The sequence below is a fragment of the Acanthopagrus latus genome, chromosome 7 (assembly GCF_904848185.1).
Source record: "Acanthopagrus latus isolate v.2019 chromosome 7, fAcaLat1.1, whole genome shotgun sequence".
NCBI lineage: Eukaryota > Metazoa > Chordata > Actinopteri > Spariformes > Sparidae > Acanthopagrus > Acanthopagrus latus.
In genome coordinates this window covers 2,754,214-2,774,625 of record NC_051045.1, presented here as the reverse complement: position 1 = coordinate 2,774,625, position 20,412 = coordinate 2,754,214, and the positions used below count along the sequence as shown (strand labels likewise).

At 42.2% G+C, this 20,412-nt stretch overlaps 1 protein-coding gene across 9 annotated transcripts in view; it reads right to left on the bottom strand.

The window, feature by feature from the left end:
• Positions 1-1,464: 1,464 nt before the first annotated feature.
• The window catches only part of rgs19 (regulator of G protein signaling 19), a 32,665-nt gene continuing 13,717 nt past the window's right edge, over positions 1,465-20,412 (bottom strand). For 7 of the 9 annotated variants that reach the window (XM_037104541.1, XM_037104540.1, XM_037104545.1 and 4 more), the window contains 4 exons: positions 9,479-9,651; positions 8,232-8,330; positions 7,691-7,925; positions 1,465-5,025 (listed from right to left, as the gene is read on the bottom strand). In XM_037104541.1, the coding sequence (XP_036960436.1) occupies positions 4,837-5,025; positions 7,691-7,925; positions 8,232-8,330; positions 9,479-9,651 (696 nt within the window). In that variant the 3' untranslated portion in view covers positions 1,465-4,836. Of the gene's footprint in view, positions 5,026-7,690; positions 7,926-8,231; positions 8,331-9,478; positions 9,652-18,564; positions 18,736-20,412 lie in introns of those variants that run through there. The other 2 variants (XM_037104546.1, XM_037104539.1) reach the window with 2 other exon arrangements.

The following is a 20,412-nucleotide window of genomic DNA, read 5'->3' as shown; positions in this document are numbered from 1 at the left end:
ACGCTGAGCTTTCACGCGTCGTCATTTCTAATCAAACTATTAGAGAAAACGTAAACAGGATCGCTGTTGATGAAACTCCCCCCCCCCCACATGTAAAAATACAAGTATTTAAATAAATCACGATGACTGGAGCAGAAACCAGAGTCGTCGGCTTTGTTTTTTCCAGACGATGCAGGTGTTGACGGAGGCGATGAGAAGCGGTGAGAAAGCGAAGCGGAGGAAGCTCCTGTTGTGTTTGTTGTGGAAACACCGCCGAGCTCTTTCCATACATGAGCATGGGAGAGGTGGAGGAGAGGGAGGAAGGTGGAGGGACGCTGGAAGGCCGGCGTGACACCAGGTTCTGTTGGATGTCTTCCTCTCTGGATGGAAAACAGACTGAAGTCTTGAGACACAACGCAGAGCGGCTGGATCGGAGAGAGGAGAACGGTTACTGAGTGAACCAGCAAACAGATTCCAAACTGACCTCACAACTTCTCCACATATTTATTTATTTATTTATCAATCATTCACCATGTTTAGTGTGCAGCAGGTGAGAAACTTCATGGTGGGTCAGAACTCAAGATGGTAGATAATCAGTGTGAACCAACAGAAAACCAGAGAGGAAACGCTGATGTTCAGATAAAGAAGGGTGTGTTTGTGTGACGGTATGATGGTACGAGACTGTGTGGGTGTGTGTGTCTGTACTGCAGCCTAAATATGTGTGTGTGTGTGTGTGTGTGTCACAAGCCGTCCTAAACACAAAGATATCAGGTTACAATGAGGTGTGGAAAAAGACCAGATCTGTGTGTGTGTGTGTGTGTGTGTGTGTGTGTTGGTTTCCTTTAGGAACTGAGTGTTGGGACTGTCAACACTGACGGTTTGTGTGTCTGCGCTCAGTTCATGTTCACTTTCAGCTCAAACCGTCGACTCAAACTGCAGATTCACACGAGAAAAGTAGCTTTTCTTTCTCTTCAGGCTCAGCGACGAGCTCGTCTCACACATCGAGTCGTCTTCTTCATCTGTCTGTGACATCTACAGTTTACATGAGTAGCATGTGTGAAGAAAACAATCAGCCTCCAGTAAATATTCATTAATGTCGCCTGCAATGCAGAAGTAAACCTACAGGGGTCACAACACAAGTACCAAAAATATAACAAAAATTAAGTTAAAATTTAAAAATTGTCCTGTTTTCAAATCTTGTGTTTTTACGGATGGAAAAAACAAAAAACGTTACCCTGGAAAAACTGTTTTTTTTCCACCAATTCTCAAAATAATTTAGATGAGATTTACAAAAAATACTTTGACAGAAATAAATAATTCTTCCTCTTCCTCGCAGGACTTCCATAGAGAAGCGTCAGGTTTCGAGTTTGATTGTGAGTAGAGACGCTGCCACTGATCAGAGATGAACTTCTACTGATGTGAGGAACTTCTGATGAAAGAAAAATAAAATCACTGACACAAACACTGAACAAATGAAGCTGCTTCTCACTGGATGTTCAAGGGTTTCCGTTTATATATGTACAATTAAAATCACAGTTTTAACAAAATATAAAATAAATAACATTAACAATACTAAGATAAATGCATTCTGAGTGACCAGTCTGAAGACCGAGGCATCTTTTTTTTTTAAAACCTGTTGTTTCTGCCTCCGCAGACAACTACAAACATTTGTTTTCCTCAAACTACATTTCCCATGAAGCACTGGGTGTAAGCATCCCATCTCACATAATATCTTTTTTCTTCTATATATGTATTTTTTTTTAATTAGTTTTCTCATTAATATATCTATATATATTTTTTTTGCACCTGGGATTTCCTCCCACCCCTCTTCCTGAATCGACCAACCACAGTTCAGCCCTGCGGCCTCCTGCAGCCAATCAGGAGCAGGCGTCCGAGTGGGCGACAGACAGTGGTGAGGTCAAAGGTGAGAGGTCACAGAGGCAGAGGTCAGCAGCAGCAGTGCCCAGGTAGGCCACCCTGGTGTGTGTGTGTGTGTGTGTGTGTGTGTGTGTGTGTGTGTGAGAGAGAGAGAGATTATTTGTGTTACTATACTTCTGAGGACTTCTGACTTCTTGATTTAAAACTTGAGGATCTTTAGGGAACGCGGAGGGTCGTTTTATCTTCTTTGCTTCCTGACAGAAGAAAACTGAAGTTGCCAGTTTTACACTCTGGTGACCCCTGACTGATTTCATACGGGACCCTCCAGGACGTCTGCTGGAGAGGATTCAACTGAGGCTGAATTATCGTGAACACCAGATGTTGTTGATGTGAGGCTGCCATACCTGTTTTTTTAGACACTTAAAAGTTCTTCCTTTATCACTAAAAAGAATTTTAGAGTTAAGATCTGATGTTTCAGGTCAACAGTTAGACTCAGTCTATGATTTAGGGCTGCAACTAAAATATTTTTTTACAGTCGATTTAAACTGCAAGTTCTTTTTGGATTGTTTAGTCATGAAAAGGAAAAATAATTTCAGTTGAAAGTGACATAAATCTCCATAAAGCATAAAATCTTCATGTTTGAGAAACTGTCAATCAACCAAATAATGAGTCAAATAATTGTTTAAACTCTAAATTAATTATTATTAGAAGAAGAAAACTTGTCACATAAATACTGTACATCAAAAGGTTCATATATAAATGGTGTGTTGTTCTTCATATGATTAAGAAATTTCTATCATTTAGAAAATCTGTGGAGGCGACTAACTTTCGTTAGGTAGGTACATTTTTTTATGATTATGTATCGGAGAGGTTTATCTCATCTTTAAATACTCGAGTGAAAAAATTAAAAATGTTTCACAACAGATACAATTCAGAAATACTGCAAACAGAACCTGAGGTGTAGATAACTTTTAGTTTGGCAGACCGTGTCATTTCTCAGATGGTTTATAGTTCAGATGCGAAGGAGAGAAAGAGCCCATGAAGTACAGTAACACAAATGTTGTGCATGTGTGTGTGTTTGTGTGTGTTGTTTTTCCAAACTCCAGTGATTTATTGCACCTGTCTGTGGCGTCTGTGGTGTTGCGTTGGGTGGAGATCAGTACAGTCTCAGAGGAAATCTTCCTCTTCTTGCAAAAAGAAAAAAAAAAAGAAAAACAATCCAGGAAGGCGGGAGAGAGGGAGAAACCAAATAAACAAAACAAAAGAACAAAAAAAAAAGTCAACATAGTTAAAATGTTCCGTATAGTTTTCTCTTAAAAAATAGACGTCTTGTCTGTTTTGTAAATCAGTAGTTGGAAGGAAGTGACATCCATCCATTCGTCCGTTTGTTTATCACAGGAGTGAAATGATTGATCCAGCAAATCGAGAGGGGATAAATAAACGACGGGAAAAGGAGACAAACTTTTCTTTTTGTTTGTCGGCGGGGATGGAGGGAGCACCCTGTGTTTTCCAGTTGAAAGAAAGAAAAAGAAAAGGAGAGAGAGGGAATCAGACGGTGTTTGTCTTTTTTCCTCTCGGTCAGTTCAGACGTAGAAAACAGCAGGATGAAAAACAAGGTGATGAGGCGGGCGGAGGTCAGGGACGCCCCCTTTAAATTGGCTCTTAAAGGTGATTGTATGGTCATGAGGGGAGGAGCAAACTGGTAAAAAAAAAAAATTAAAAATTAAAAATTAAAAATCCACTTAGAATCCATGGCACGGGCGTGTGTCTCCCACTGCAACGCATTCAAATCTCCCAAGTAATCATGTGCATCTCCACGTAACACTAAACGATATCCCAAAGAAATACTTCCACGTCCAGATCGCTTCCCTCTCCGACGGTGAGACGAAAAAAAAAGAACAGAGACGAAGGAGGAGAAGAGACAGAAGATTGAATATGAGGACAGAAGAAAAGAGAAATGAAAAACACGACGTGTTTGTCGCTGAAAATCTAACTGACGCACCTGCATGGTAGGAAAATAGAAGCACGTGATAATTTATTAAACTGTAAAACGTCAGATGGCCGCTGCTAATATACGAGTATCAGCGTTTAAAAGTCGCAATAATCAAGAAAAGAATTTGAGTACAAATGTTGAATTCTTGGCAACAATTCATTCAGAAACCAATCTGAAGGGACCCTAATCAGAAATATGTGTTTGTGTTATTTATCGATATCGTTATCAGTGGCAAAAATCTGATAATGTTCTGGTTATGATCTCACTCGAGGTGCGTTCACTCAGATTTTTCTGGCCGTTTGAACCACATCCTCCCGCACACCGTTCAAATTCCTGAGGACGACTGTGAGACGAGACTGAAAGCTCTAGAAGAAGCTTGTAAGTAAGATCCTCTTGATGAATGGACTGAACTCAGTTATTGGCTCGTGGACGAACTCGACCATCTTTAAGTTGTACACCTGCTGATGGTCTCACTGCTGTTTCAGAGGCTTTTCCATTCTCACAAAATAACCTTTTAAAATGGATTTATGGCTGGAAAAAAAGTAATTCTTTGTTTACTCGTCACAACAACTGCAGGACAAATTCACCTGATACTGTTTGGTGTTGTTAACTGTACGTAACATCTCAAGAGAAAAAGAGAAGAGAGGAAAGCAAGAGAGGGAGATTTAATGAGAACAAAGAGACTCTGGCGGGATCGACGCAGAGGAGATTCAACTGGAGAGCGGCGACAAGAAGAGGAAACGAGGAGAGAGGAGGTGTTGGCAGCAGAACCGAAGGTTTAAAATATGGGGGGGAATTAAAGAGAGAGAAGAAAGTCTTGGCAGTAATCGGAGAGATTTGGGATTCAGGAGGAAGAGTCTGATGATTTCTTTTTCAGTTCTGTCCTGGGAGGAGGAGGAGGAGCATGTGAGGGAGGCGATGAAATGGTCTGGCATCAGTCCTGTGAGTGCAGGATCAGAGGAGGAGGTGTGGGACTGGGTCTGGGACTAGGACTCGGAGGAGGTACGCGAGCCGCCGTGAACCAGCGACTTGTAGATGTTGGAGGAGAGGAATCTTGGGTAGGAGTCCCTGTGCATCAGCGTGTAGATCTGTAGCTGGGCGTCTTCAAACGAGTGAGGCGTCGGGTCCTGCATCTTCCTGTTGATCACCTCTCGAACCCGGGCATCCAGACTCACCTGGGGGAACATTTTTCAGTTTAGTGAAGAGAGAAGACAACACAGCAAACTGCATCTTTATCTACCATCATCTACACACTGTAACTTTGACTTTTAACTAAAGATCCCAAACTTCGCGTCACTGTGTGCTTTAGTTTATTTCAGATGTAAAATTACACAGTGAGTTCAGTTTCAACTCGGAAGTTTGAAGTTTGTTACGATGAGTGAGCAGTTCTGCACTTGTGTGTAGAGTTTTGGAAAATGGAGCATCGTTCCAAGAAATGCATCTTTCGAGAAAAAACACCAAGAGAAAAAACACCAATACCAAAGCATTGGTATTAAAGAAAAATGCAGACACTTGATAATTCACAAAACATCGCTGCACTGTTGCTGTTTTCTCTACAGAGCTTGTGTTGACATGCTATTAGCTTTCATTTCCAAGATGTCCTCAAAACACTCGTTTTCTCCACAGTGTGCTGAGATCAACATCATTGTTTAAAAAGCACCAACTAGAAAATGTGGGTTTGCATCTTTTTGTTAATTTCACAATTCAACTCGATTCAGAGCCTGAGTTGCTCAATGTCGCAGTGTGTGTTGGTGTGTGTTGGTCACTGCTCCGCTCTGTTGATGTCGGTCTACTTCATGCTCGTCTCACAAAAAGTTCATCACTCAGTCTTTAAACAAAAGAAACTCTTGCAGCCGCTGACATTGTTGACAGAAAACTTCAAGATGACTTGTGTTCGCGCTGTAAATTGTCCAGGTGGCGCACTACCCTCGCAGTTCAGTCAGTATCACGCTATTAACTAACATTTGATTGATTGACTGAATCTAGAATCTTATTCTAGAAGGCTCATTCTCAGCCGATCCAGTAATTATCTCAGAAGTCACACTGCACCTGTAAATCTGTCTCTACTCTCAGAACTGGACTCGCAGGTTCATTAAGGTTTAAAGTTGTTTTCTACTCTGCACTTTTGGCATTACTTAACTTCCACAGAGGCAGGAACACACACACACACACACACACACACACACACACACACGCACACACACACACACACACACACACACACACTCGGAGTGGCCCTGCAGCGACAGCACCAGCTAGATATTTATAGAACGACAAGCTTTCTCTTATGTTTTCCCTCCACTCTTATTTAGGAACACACACACACACACACACACACACACACACACACACACACACAGACACACAGGGAAACAGACACAGGCATCCTACCAAGGTCAGACATGCAGACAGACATCGAGGCAGGCATCTTCTCTGCCAAACTCACACGTCTGGATATCTCTGTATTTCAGTGTGTGTGTCTATAAAAAGCACCTACAGCCAGAAGGTGAGAGCAGCAGTTTATAGTTTCCTGTGAACACACTGTACACACACACACACACAGGCAGACAACTGTACATACAAACACACCAGTGTCGAAACATGCCAACACACACACACACACACACAACCCGGGGTGATGTAGCCTCCGTACTCATACGAAATAAAGCAACCACTGTTTAATACACACAGTTAAAAAAGCAGCACGGCACATAATGCTTCCCCCTTTTCTCTCTATAAAAAATAAACTTTAACACATTAACCACGTGTGTGTGTGTGTGTGTGTGTGTGTGTGTGTGTGTGTGTGTGTGTGTGTGTGCGCGCCACAGTACGTATCTCTAAGTTTAACCACCAGCAGTAATCACTGGCTCAATCAGCAGGGCTCGCATCTCTTACGGTGGGGCTGATGTGAACTCGTGTGCAAAACAGCTGACGAATGCAAACTTCCAACAGAGGACACGTTCAAAATTGAAAGAAACGAAGTGCCCAGAGGCTGAAACCTTCTTTACAATTTGAAAATATTGGACAGAACAAATGACATATTGATGCAGGGCTGCGCGACAACTGTTTTATTTAGATTTTAGAATTTGTAGATTTAGTTTTTTTTTTTTTTAACAGTATCAGATCACTTGACCAGGATGCCTCAATAACTTTTTTAGATACCAGCAAAACGGCCTGAGCACGTTAACATTTTCACCATCCACATGATAAAATCTATCACAGGGAGCTGAAGCTGAGGCAGTAAAATGTCTTGTTTTGTTGGACCAACAATCAAATCTTTGGCATGTTTGATTGAACAAAGACTTGAACCCTGAGGCTTGACCTGAAGAGAATAACAGCTGAAGGGTTCATCATCTGGGGAGCAGGATGTGCTCAGAGAAACGGATGGACATAATCAAAAAATAAGCTCCAGGTACCGAGAATATTTTTGTGTTACTGAAATAATTGTTCGCACATCTCGCTGCAGAATTAAAATTCTGGACACAGATGAAGCAACATCCACACGGCAGAACACAAATGAATCCGCCCAATCTTTCAAAAGAAAATGTTTTCAAAACCTTGTAGTTCCCTAAATTAAAATCATCTCCTGAGACACGGGAACAGACCTTGAGCAACATCCGCCTGATGGTTCAACATCCTGAAGTGATTAACGAGTCATAATCTTTTGGAATTTAAACAATGACACAAGCCTCGAATCTGCGTCCCTGAAAACAGTCTGAAAACAGTCCCAGGGAACTAGAAGAGAACGGTGTCTGTGTTACTCTGGATGTTAAGTTTGACTGACGTGTTCGAGAGATTTAATGTTTGACTGATACTTGAATCAGCCGACAGCTCTGCTACCTCTTTTGGCGACAATATGGAAATGTAATCCTCATAGATGGAGCGCGCTTTCTCCTCAATGGCGTTCTTGTTGATTTCCTTTTTGAGGTCTTCGCAGGCCAGCCAGAACAGCATGTTCTCCTCGCTGTACTCCGTCCGCAGGAACTCCCGAAACACATTTCGACCCGCCGGGTTCTTCATCAGCTTGTCGAAGGACTGAGACCACAGCCGAATCTCTTCCATCGAGGGTTTGGTGCTGAGGGAGGAGGAGTGGGAAAAAAAATGTTAATGTCTTAATTGTTGACTTATTCATTCACTATTTCTTATTTATTTGTTGCTGAACAACTGTAATAATCCAGACTGTGGATCCCGTATGCAGCCTGCTGATTAAAACCAGAGAAATGTGCATTTTTTGAGTTGGTGTTTCTGAGTCGAGCGACAAGTTCAGACGTTCAAGAGAAAATATCCCAAATCAACCAAACACAACGAGTGTGTGTGTGAGTGTGTGTGTGTGTGTGTGTGTGTGTGTGCGTGTGTGTGTGTGTTGGCACAGCAGACTCACCAAGCTTCACAGTTTGGTATGGTTTCCATCTTGGTGTCCTGTGATATTCTCTTCCTCCGGCTCCGCCTCCGTCTCTCCTCTTCATTCCTGAAGGTGAGACTGACATGATAAAACGGCTTTCAGACAGGAAACACGCACACACACACACACAAACACGCACACACACACACACACACACACACACACACACACAGCACAGTAATTGCTCTCAGGGCTATAAACACATGTACAATCACCCACGAGTGTTACAACCACATTTGTTGGCAACACTAACCACAGTTATGTTAACAGCAGGGTATGGCAGCAGTTACAGGTGTGTGTGTGTGTGTGTGTGTGTGTGTGTGTGTGTGTGTGTGTGTGTGGAAAGAGAGAGAGAAAGCTATAAATAATTAGTTCCCCCTGTGGGACCTTTATAGCCCTGATCACTGTACAGCTACTGTCTGACTAACGTCTGGAGACTCAGCGTGTGTGACTGTGAGCAGGTTTGTCCAATGTATTCCTGTGTGTGTGTGTGTGCGTGTGTGTGTGTGTGTGTGTGAGTGTGTGTACATAGCTAGACTTGACCAAATGCTCCGATGTGAGACTCCTAAAAAAATAGAAGTATGTGTCAGTGTTCTGGTGGAAACCACAGGAACTGTGATTGGTCAGCTCGGGCTGGTTGTGTTTCCTCCTTACAAATGGAGACAAGATAACGCCACTTCAGGAAATCCTCAGTAACCTGCTGAACATGAGTAACATAAAACACATTTTGGCCATTTCTACTCCAAACTTTCTGCTCCCTGTGATCACCGCTTTCTATCACAGAGCAAATTAGAGAACATAAAGATGATGACTTCTAAGCAACAGAATAAGAGCAACAGAGTCTTATTCAGTAGAGAGACTAGGCAAACGATGCTTCACAGCTTACGAAGCGATCGTTCTACAGAAGGACAGCTTTAACATCAGCAGGAAGCAGACACACACACACACACAGATGAGCACTGCTGACACAGACTGCTGAAGTTTAGATCTCAGGTCTCTTCAGGCTGCAGACACGATGAAGAGTACTGAAACACTGATAAGGCAGCTGTGTGTCAGAGAGCCGCTCTGCCAGTGTGTGTTTACTTACGTTACAAGGGCACACGTGTGCAAGTGTTCCTTTGTGTAATTGTCAGTGTAAATGCAGTGTGTGTGTGTGTGTGCGTGAGTGTGTGTGTGTGTGTGTGTGTGTGTGTGTGTGTGTGTGTGTGTGTGTGTGTGAATCCTACCATGAGCAGCTGCAACAGCAGCACCAGCAGAAGCAGCAGGCGTTGGGCCGTTGGGAATTCTGGGTAGTGGTCATGCCGCGCCCTCCTCCCGTCCCGCTCAGTGCAGAGGTCTCGCTGCGACCTCCCCCCATGGCCAGCTCGCCCCCTCGCTCGGCCGGGACCGGACCTGTGTACTGCAGAGAGAGAGAGAGACAAAGGTACTGAGATGTCCTTCTGAATTGTTGAGACGAGCCACAATATATATATTAAAAAGGGAATTCTAATAACAATGTTTGAAAGTTGATATCCTGCATTCAAAATCAGACTCAAGTCAAAGTGCCAAAGTATTAATAGCAAACTTTACTTTTAGAGTAAGTAGTAAAGGTACTTATTTATATATGTACTATTCATACATACAAATGCATGAATGCATAACTAGTATTGTACTGTAGCAGGAGGAGGTGGAGCTACTGTACACTGTCAAGTAGTTTAGAGGGTGGCTCTTTCCAGTGGGGCACAAAATAATAAATAAAGAGTTTGTTCGCCCAAAATGATCCTGTGTTTTCATTCCTGTATGGGTCAAAGTAATTGGTAAAAATAATGACATAATTCTGCATTACAGTGTGTTATGGAATGTCATGAATCTATATTTTCTGAGATGGCATCGCAAAATGAAGGAAATCAAATCGCTGCAACCCTAATAAAGACAGGATTCACAGGGTATGAAAGGAGAAAATGCAAAGACACACATCTGTATTTATTATGTGATCCTCACTTGATTTCCAGATATTATAAATCAGGAGGCCACAAAGCTGCATCCAGTGGACACGCAGAGTAAAACCTTTCAAAAACACTCTGATGAAGGACTCCCAGTAAGATGGAAAAGAAGATGACTTCTCTTACTCATGAAAACAATGTGTTCCAATATGAAGTCTGTAAATGTGTGTCAGAATCTGGAGAAACTTGAGCTGGAACAACACTGCTGGTGTCGGGAGGCTAAAAATGGTTCTCCACGTGATCATCTTTGTTTACAGTAATCACCGCAAGGTAGCACGGTTAATGTGGCGATCGTGTGTGTCAGTGTCAAACGCTACAAGTAGCATGTTTGCCTTTCCACACGATTATGAATTTACAGGAAAGCATCTCAAGTCAAATAATACAAGCACTCAGCAGGGTTTGGATAAAATGCATACTTATAGACTGAAGTACTGTCTCGCTGAAACAAACAATGAATTCCAAAAATAACAACCAAATTGTAAATTCAGATAGGCGGGTGACTGGAGAAGAAAGAGAGATTTGTCAGTTAGATAAAGGAGCAGTTTCAGTGACTTGCAGGCAAAGTTATGAGCAACTTCTTTACATTCAAATCTGCTTCATGGTTTATAACTGAGGGGTGTTGAGCTGGAGAGAGAAAATACAAAAGGGCAGACAGTAGAGCTGAAAGAAAGACAGCCATACAGACAAAAATAATAAAAGACTGTGAGATGATTAAAAATGACAAAAAAAAGAGATTACCGAGTAAAAGAGGTAGAAAGAAAGAGGGAAACAAGAGATTCACACATTCAGAGAGCAGCGATGGAAGAAGAGAGAGAGAGAGAGACAGAGAGACCATGTAGAATAGAGGAAGTGAAAGAGAGCCGGTATGGAGACAGACCGGGCAATGTGATGCATCATGTGATTGAGCTGTGATCACACACACGCACACACACACACAGATGATCACACACACACGCAGGTTTCTCAACTTTGCGCCGTGGAGTCGGAGCCTCTGGTGCACTGGCTGTTCAGATGATGTTGCAGGAGGACATTTGTTTGTTGTTAATATTCAAAACTGTAGTTCCTATTGATATATTATTTATTTAAAGCTCGGACGCTCAAAAAATCCAGGCTCTAATGAAGTTAATACGTTTTGCGACATGTGGGTCAGGAGCAGCTGAAGAACCAGCTGCAGGCGGGCAGATACACACAGTCGTGCTCTATGGCTGCACACAACAACACATGTATGAGCACATACTGTACTCACAGACATGCACACAAAAAGAGAGCAAATATGCATATACGTAATGAAAAAGCACACACAGACGTGCATACACACACATAAAGGTGCATTCAGACGGACAAAGAGAAGTAAGCTGTTGCATATACGCACACACGCACACACACATGCAGATAATTCCACGTCAATGCTATCGTTAGATTGGGCTGCGTTTGTTATTTTCACATTTCTCTAAAATGGTGAGACTACGGCTCAGCTGACATCAGCCTCCAGCTGTCGACTGTCTGTGTGTCTGTCTGCCAGCACAGGGACAGAAGTGGGCTGCTGACCTGCGTGTGTGTACGTGTGCGTGTGTGTGTTTGATGTTCGGTGATGCTGGTAAATCAATGAATGAAAACAGTAACCTGCAACATTTTCGTGTTCATAAAAACCTGCTGCCTGTAAAGTCACACAGTCGTGATTCAACATAAAACCAGTCGAGACTTTTGTCTACCACCATGTATTAGATTCTCAGATACTCTGTGTGTGTGTGTGTGTGTGTGTGTGTGTGTGTGTGTGTGTGTGTGTGCATGTGCGTGTGCGTGTGCATGTGCAGTGGCCTGTTGCAGGAAAACAGTATGGGTGCCCTGCCAACCATAACCAGGATAAATAAAGGTTAAAAACATATTTGCAGAGATAGAGTTAAGATGACAAGGAAGTGAATTGCCTTGTGTGAGAGTGTGTGTGTGTGTATGTGTGTGTGTCTGTGTGTGTTTAACAAGATTTGGGTCGGAGTGTTAATCTGATTAAGCTAGATGACATTAGAAAGACTTAGAAACCACACACACACACACACACACACACACACACACACACACACACACACACACACACACACACACATTCACGTGGAACAAAAGAGGAAGTGAGACATGTGCTCAAAAGGAACTGAACATATTAGCCCGTCCTTTTCTTTTCTTTCTTTCTCTTTCTTTCTTTCTTTCTTACTTAATCTGTATTTCTGTGAAGTCTGTGTGCTCTGTTTTCTTTTATTTCCTCTTTCTTTCTTTCTTTCTTTATCTCTTTTCGCCGGAGTCTGTTTTTTTCTTTCCTTCTAACTAAAGTGGTAATGAAACTACTCGAGTTCAGTCATCAACTCGAGAACACATGAATTCACACACACTTTTTGTATAGACTTGCCTTTTCTCGCACACACACACACACACACACACACACACACACACACACACACACACACACACACACAAAGGAGGAAATGTGATAGCTGGATGTTATAAAAGATGGGGCGGGTGATAAAAGAGAGGAAGGGAGTGCTCCTCTGTCTCCTCTCTGACAGTGCAGGTAAACTGTGACATCATTACTGTGTGTGTGTGTGTTTGTTTCTGGAGGTGTGTGGTTGTTGTGCTGGGTACAGTATTGAGCACACACACTTTAACTGACTGTATATGTAAGGCTGAATGTTTCATGCTCAGTCAGCCTGCTGTGATCACCTGCTTCGTCCTGTGTCAGCTCTGCATGCTCTGGCAGCACAGATGGACTCACATACCGCGCCAATACAGCAAGATGAAATTTAAATTCAGAGAGAGACACTGCCGGGGCTTTTGTGTACTCCATTTACATCTACCAGTACACACACACACACACACACACACACACAGTCACAGACACACACATAAATACACACACATACACAGCTGCACCTGCCAGCGGGGTTTAAGTAATTAAGCGCTCATTTTAAGTATTAATCTGAGAGATTACTGCTCCATAATCTCACCACACGATCGCCAACAGCTCTGTGTGTGTGTGTGTGTGTGTGAGGCAGAGAGGTGGGGATCACAATGACAGATCAGGAGACGGAAAAAACAAGATGAAAGAGGACCAGTAAATAAGCGTAGAAACTTTTAGGTTTACTGACAGGGTCGACCACAAATGAGATTTTGAGGGATAAGAACAAGAAAGTATATTCATGCTCCCCAGAGGAACTACCACTCAGGACAAAATTAATGTGAACTTCAGAGGTTAATGTTTCAACAAAACAACTAGTGGACTGTTATTTGCTTTGGCATGGTTTCATGTTTTCTATGAAAAGAGGAAGGGAGGGAAGGACCGACCTTATCCAAGTACAAGCGTCTGCAATTTTACCGCCTGGGGGCAATCAGTACAACTTTTTCTTTGCTTGGTGTATGTGTTTGAGGTTTAATATTTCACAGTATAGAACCCTAAAATGAAAGACTTCTGTTAACTGTAGCATATTTTTTGCTGAATACTGGGAAGAGTACAGAGTTCACTCTTGACTGAGGGTCACTGAGGACATCGGAGGCATTAGTGAAGAAAGGAAGTGACCCTCTCCAGATTCTCTGATTTCTTCAGTAAAAGAAGACGGTTCATCATTTATACACTGCATTTACACTCATTTGTTCTTCTGTGCTGCATGTCTGTTAAATGTTGCTGATCTAAAACGACGATCTAAAGACAATTTAAACTGGCAATGCACACGTTATTTGCTTTAACATACTCTTGTGAAGTAAATGTTGATTGTGTAATAAGGGAATCTTAGTTCAGATGGGTTCCCTTAAACCTTTCTTGTTTTTGTCAGCCACCAGGCATGAAGTCTCTCACACAGTGAAGGCCGACTGGTGATCCAGTCAGGCTGGCACCATTTCGTGGCTCTATTCTGGACTAAATAAAGGGATAAACTCATGTTTGTTCTATGTTGTTGGTAACTCTGAGGCAAATGATGTAGTTGTCTTTGCATCAGCGGTGGCGATAACGATACCACTAGGAAACACAAGGCGGTGGGAAAGTATTCTGTCTCAACTGAAAGGTCAAACTGCAGCAGCGTGAACCGTCTCAGTGTCATACAGTACTCTTAATGTGAATGCACAAGTACAGATGTGCTAAAAATCCATGTACCAACAATACAAAATACAAAAGCTACTGAATTCTAAATAATAAAATAGTAAATGAGCAAATGATCACAGCTGAGAAACTGGAACCAGGTAAGTCAGGCAGATGTCATTTTTCATTGATAAACATAAACAACTAAAAAGACTGGCAAATCCAATCCATCAATTGATCGATCTGTTTTTATATTGCTTGTTAGTTGACCTACTATTTAAAACCGTCTCCAGAGCCCAAAATGACATCAAAATGACGTCAAATTGCTTCTTTTGTCCAACCAGCAGTCTGAAACCCAAAAACTCTTCATTCATGCTCATAAACGCAGCAAATTCTTACATTTAAATAACTGGATCCTGCAAATGTTGGATGTTTTTGCTCAGCCTGGCCTGGACAGAAGACACATAGGTCGACTAAGAAAGCAGCTTATTACGACCCATTTTTATGAAGGTGAAGAAAAATCGATACAGGGAGGAGGTCAGGGGTGGATGGTTGGGTTAAACAAGCACAGAATTTGACTCAAGAGAAAGCAGTTTGGGTCCAGTGTGAAAGAAAAAAGCCAACGGGGAGATCTTTTAACTTATTAAATCAGTTAATGTAGTGACAGTGATCACGTGACCAAGTTACTTGCGGGTGCACGTATACAACTCAAATTATAGAAGTAATGTAGTGATATTAACTGAATCCACTATATTTTCTGAAATCTATCCAAGCAGTTGTCATTCTGTAGTGCCTATACCAAACCAAACTGCAAACTTTTGACCAGGGCTTGAGTTTTGTTCTTGGGGTCATAATTTTTCCTCAGTAACCTTTACAGCAGCGCAGGTGGATTTTAGTGAGTCACGCCTCAGATCCAGTGCAGGAAAGGAGAAATGTTTTACGGAGGAGGGGAGCTTCTCCAAACTCCTGTCCTGACATGTTAAACACTGCCAAAGCTTTGCTAATGCACTGTTTAACACACACACACACACACACACACACACACACGCTTTACACTGTATTTTCCTCTCCTCTCATTCTTGGTCTGTCTCTCTTCATTTACTCCTTCTTTGAAAATGTCACACACACACACAAACGCCCATGCTTTCACACTGAAACTCTCTTAATTTACAACACACACACACACACACAGACACAGTAAGTGGGTCTATAAATCCAGTCTAGCTGCACTCTGAGGTGACAGATTCAAGGTTTTTCACCAGAGGGTTGCGCCGACACACCATATCAGCTCCCAAATTCATCTCCTCTCCTCTCCTTATACGGACACAAACACACACAAACACACACACACAGACACACACAGTGACCAGCAACACTTAATCAAGCTAAAACTGCTCACACGTGCATTTAAGGTTACAGCACACTAACACACTGTGATGCGCACGATTTTAACCACATGCACGTGTCCACTTACAATCACACCACATCCCACACACACACACCACACAAAAACACACACATACACCACACAAAAATACCACTACGACCATTCAAGCAGCAACACGCCCATTTCGAGCGGATGTTGCAATCCCACTAAAACACTTTCAACACATTTTCTGTCCAAAACGAGAGGCAAGAAACATTCAAAAAACCTTAAAATGACTAAATCAAATATCTTGTGCGTGTCACCTGGAATGACATTCTTATTCTGGATACTCTCAGATTCTATTAATGTAAAGAGCTGTTTCTGACGAGTTATTCCAAATGCCATTTTTAAGTCCTCTGTACTTCTGTTCACCTCCCTTGTAATGGGGAGGCGGAACTACAAATCTGAGAGATGAATAAAAACAAAGGAATTCCATCTCTGCGTCTCAATACCATTAAAAGGTGAGTGTAAGAAAACGTTTTTTTGTCAGCAAACTGGCCCTTTAAAAGTCTTCCTGTCAGTTGACAAGTTTGATCCCTGCAGCTGACAGCAAGTATGTGTTCATCAACAGCCACACTTCCTGTGAACACTGAAGTTCTGCCTGCTCATCATCTGCTCAGCTGAAAGTTTTAAATGCGAAAAAGTAGAAGATCTCAAACACCAAATTAACAGCAGCTTCGAGGACAGATTCAAAGTTGTCCACTCACAAAATTATCAATTCCAGCATGTTTTTCAGTCAAGACAGTTGAGCATTGCAAAACAATGACATCAAACTCATGCGCACACTGCTGGAAACTTGCAAAAAATAAAAAATAAAAGAAGGAGTCATGGCAGAGAGGGAGAAATGGGCCAAAGTGTGGCTTCATTTTATGAAGAAAGATGACAACAGCACTGGTTGTAACGCCTGTAAAATGATCATTTCAAGTAAAAGGTGGAAACACCAGCAACATGCTGAAGCATCTATTGATGCAACATATACTTAAATTCCAGGAATGCTGTGTATGTGATGCTCTCTTCCCAACAGAGCAGCATCTCCACTGTGTCCCACAGAACGGCAGCATACCTTCTTTCAGGATTCTGTTTTTCTCTCTCAGTATGTGTCCACTCTGTTGACTTTCTTCATCAGCAATATTCTTTTAGTAAGACACTGAAAAAAAACACACCTTTTGTTTTGGATTTTTTTCCCCCCATTGATTCTGATTTCACGACAGCAGGTGAGCCGCATGTGGATGAAGCTTGTTGTTAATTTCGTAGCCCTTCTTAACGACCTACAAACCCACAACCATCGCAACAACCAGGCGCACTTACGAGCTTGTATGAAACATTGCCATGAGTGGGCCTGCATTAAATAGGAGATGTCACTTTACAACCGGGTTTTTTGCAGGCAGGATTTAATACAAGAGAACATGTTTGTGTTTCTCTGCAGAACGTGCAAATGTCAGTGGATGGAAGGAGGGGGCGTCTGGAGATTTTTCACCAGTTAACTGATCACAGGTGGTGTTGCTCTCAGATGGTTAGCAAAATGAAAGGGGAAAATGCCGTAATGTGTCACCTAATACACCTGGAGGGGTAATGCCAGCTCCCCGCCAGTTAGTTGGAACTGAGAAAGCCTCTGGGATGAAAGGTGAAACGTCTTCAAGAAACTGAAATGAGTCCAGTTGCCTACAACACGGCACTTAGACTTACCATGACCTGCCATGACCTGTGTAGACCTTCTATTTTCCACACAGAAAATCTATCAAGAATCAATAAGGGAATTCATGGAAGTAGAATTGGACCAATGCACAGAATCGACAACTGAATTTGTGTCAATATAAACTGATCAATCCCCATTCCTAGTGGTCAGCCGTTACATCATGCCAACACACTCCTTATCCAAAATCAATGTTTCGACATTTACATACAAGTACGAGGAAATCTATTGACTACAAACTGCCTTAACTTTACATTACAGCTTAACCTTTTCCACTGGCATCAGTCATGACTGCAATTAAAAACTTAGCAGTCTGAGTTTTGAAACCAGCTATTCCATCACAGTGAATGAGCATACTATGAGAAACAACTCAACAAAACTCATCTGGGACAATTATAGACCAAAAGATTTATCAATAATGGAGAGAAATAATCTGCAGATTGGTTAATAATCAATATAACCATTAGTAGTAGCCTGACATTGAACAAAACTAACCATGAGAACATGAGAATGACTTTTGACTTTCCTTACATCAGTAAAGCTTTCAAATCCCACTCAAGTCTCGCGTGTCGGAGGCTGAGCATCCCTGAACAAAACTCCCTGCAGGCATTTAAATTAGATGCTAATCTAATGTTGGTCTAACCCTAACCCAGCGTTTACCTTACATTTCCAACATAGAAGTTGCTGACAAGGCAACTGATGGGGATCCACTTAAATTACAAACTGAAGCCAACACCTGCCTGGAAAAGGGAGAAATCCATCTGAAAATTTCTGATTTGTAACATGTAAAATATGTGGGTTATTTGTTGTTTATGAGCCATGCAAAAAAACCCAAGATGTCGACTTTTCAAGAACTGAGAAGTTCAAAATTTGATGACAAAGCATTTTGAAAGTTTTCTTACAGGGTGGTGAAAGAGTTTCAACCGACAGAGAACTGAGAATTTCCCTCATAACCCACAGTCGGGTTATCAAATCATGTACGATAAATCTGAAGAATGAAGAAACTTTCACTTTGGCACAATTCTTCTAATTCTTCTGACCGTGGTACTGCCTTCCACTATCGGATTTAAAAGTCAGAACTTTTAAGTGAGTTAAAGATACCCGAACCCTGCTCAACAACCAGCACACAGAAAACACTCAGCAGCAAAGCTCACCAGAGACGAGATGTTTCAATGGTGGATCGACGATGGACGACTGAATGAAAGAACAAACGGGTCCTTCTTTTTGCTTTCTCTCGCTCTATGGCCACAAGCTACAACGGTTCATCAATCAACACGACTTCACTCCAGTAAAGGAGGACGAGACATGAAAGGCAACAGAAAAGGATGGAGAGAGAAACAGAGAGAGAGAGAGAGAGCGGCAGGAAACAGAGTCAGAGGTATTGTGACACACAGCGCTTCTTGGTTTCTTTCTGAAACTTGATGAATCAGACCTGGTGTCTACACACACACACACCCACACACCCACACACACACATCAACCCAACCCTACCCGTTATGACTACATGGGCCTATTCATGCCAAAATGGCTTACAGAGAAAAGCTCCTAAAACCAGCACTTACATTCTTTCTTCCTTTGAACTTGGACACCCCTGGAGTCCAGTCCAGACTTGTCAACATGTCTTTCCTTCACAAGAATGCCAAATTTTTCACAAATTTCACTATGAATTCCCCAAGCTATGGAAATGCTCCAGGTATCCATGCATCAGGCAGAAACCTCTCTCCACAACTTTGCCTTTGGTCTGTGTCTTGGCTTGGGCCCTTAACTTCCAATCGCCTAACTCTGAATGCTGCGGCATACCGTGATATTTCAGGCAACAGCATGCTTCAAACTTTGCAGCAACAGTTTGCAGAGAGCCCTTTCCTGTTTCGGCACGTCAATGCCCACGCGCACAAAAGCCAGGTTCTAAAATAAACGGTTTCCCCAGTTTGCTGAGGACCATGTCTGGCCTGCACAGAGCCCTGACCCCCACCTCATTCAACACCTTTGGGATGAACTGGAATGCAGCCAGATCTGATCACCTAACATCAGTTTCTTTGGACCTCACTAATGCTCCCAGGACTGAATGGGAGCAAATCCCTGCAGCCAGTTTCCAAAAACTTGTGGAAAGCCTTCCCAGAAGAATGGAGGTGGATTAATGCCAATGGTTTTAGAATGAGATGTTCAACAGTCAAATACGGGTCAGGGTTTCCTGCAGCATAACGAAAGCAGGCACCACACCTCATCTGACATAAAGGATGCCTTCAATAGCATCTGATGGAATTACATTTTAATGAAATGTAACACTAGGCTTATCATGCTTCAGGTGAAAATGAGCAGTGACGCTACATCACAAAGCAATCACATCACAGATTTACTGGCTGAGCCTATTGTTTAAGCCAGTGGTTCAACCTTTTAGAGTTGCAACCCCCCTGAGAAAAATCAGGTTGGTGTTCATGAACCCTGAGACTGAGTGCATGTACACTTTGTTTCTCACAAACACTCGCTATTAAAACTATTTCAAAGCAAATTATATCATTGTACAGGCAATGCAAGGTAAGAAACTATTCTTCAGTCTAAAATAAGTTATTTTATTTATTCTCCACAACCCTTTTGTGACCCCTGCAAATAAACTTGTGTCTCATCTGGTAAATTTGAAAAACAAGTTGACATAGTCAGGACCAGCAGGAGACATTCTAGGTTTGTTTCACACATTTTAAACAGAACGGCACGTTGCAAAAAACAGGAAACCCAAGTTTTTACAAGTTGGAAAAAAACTCAAGACTCAAAGCAAACACTCACTGCTAGAGACCACAAGGAAGTTAGTTTCATGATCATTCATTGGTCGAGGGTTTAACCCAAGAAAGTCTGCATTTAGTTCATATTAGTTAAACGCTTGTCTTGACTCACTGAGCCATGCTTCACCACCTCCGCTAATGGATTACCTGATGGAAACCCTGTGGGTGTAATGTTCAGGTGTCCACATACTTTTGTGAGGCTCCTGTGATGTAGCAACTATTAAT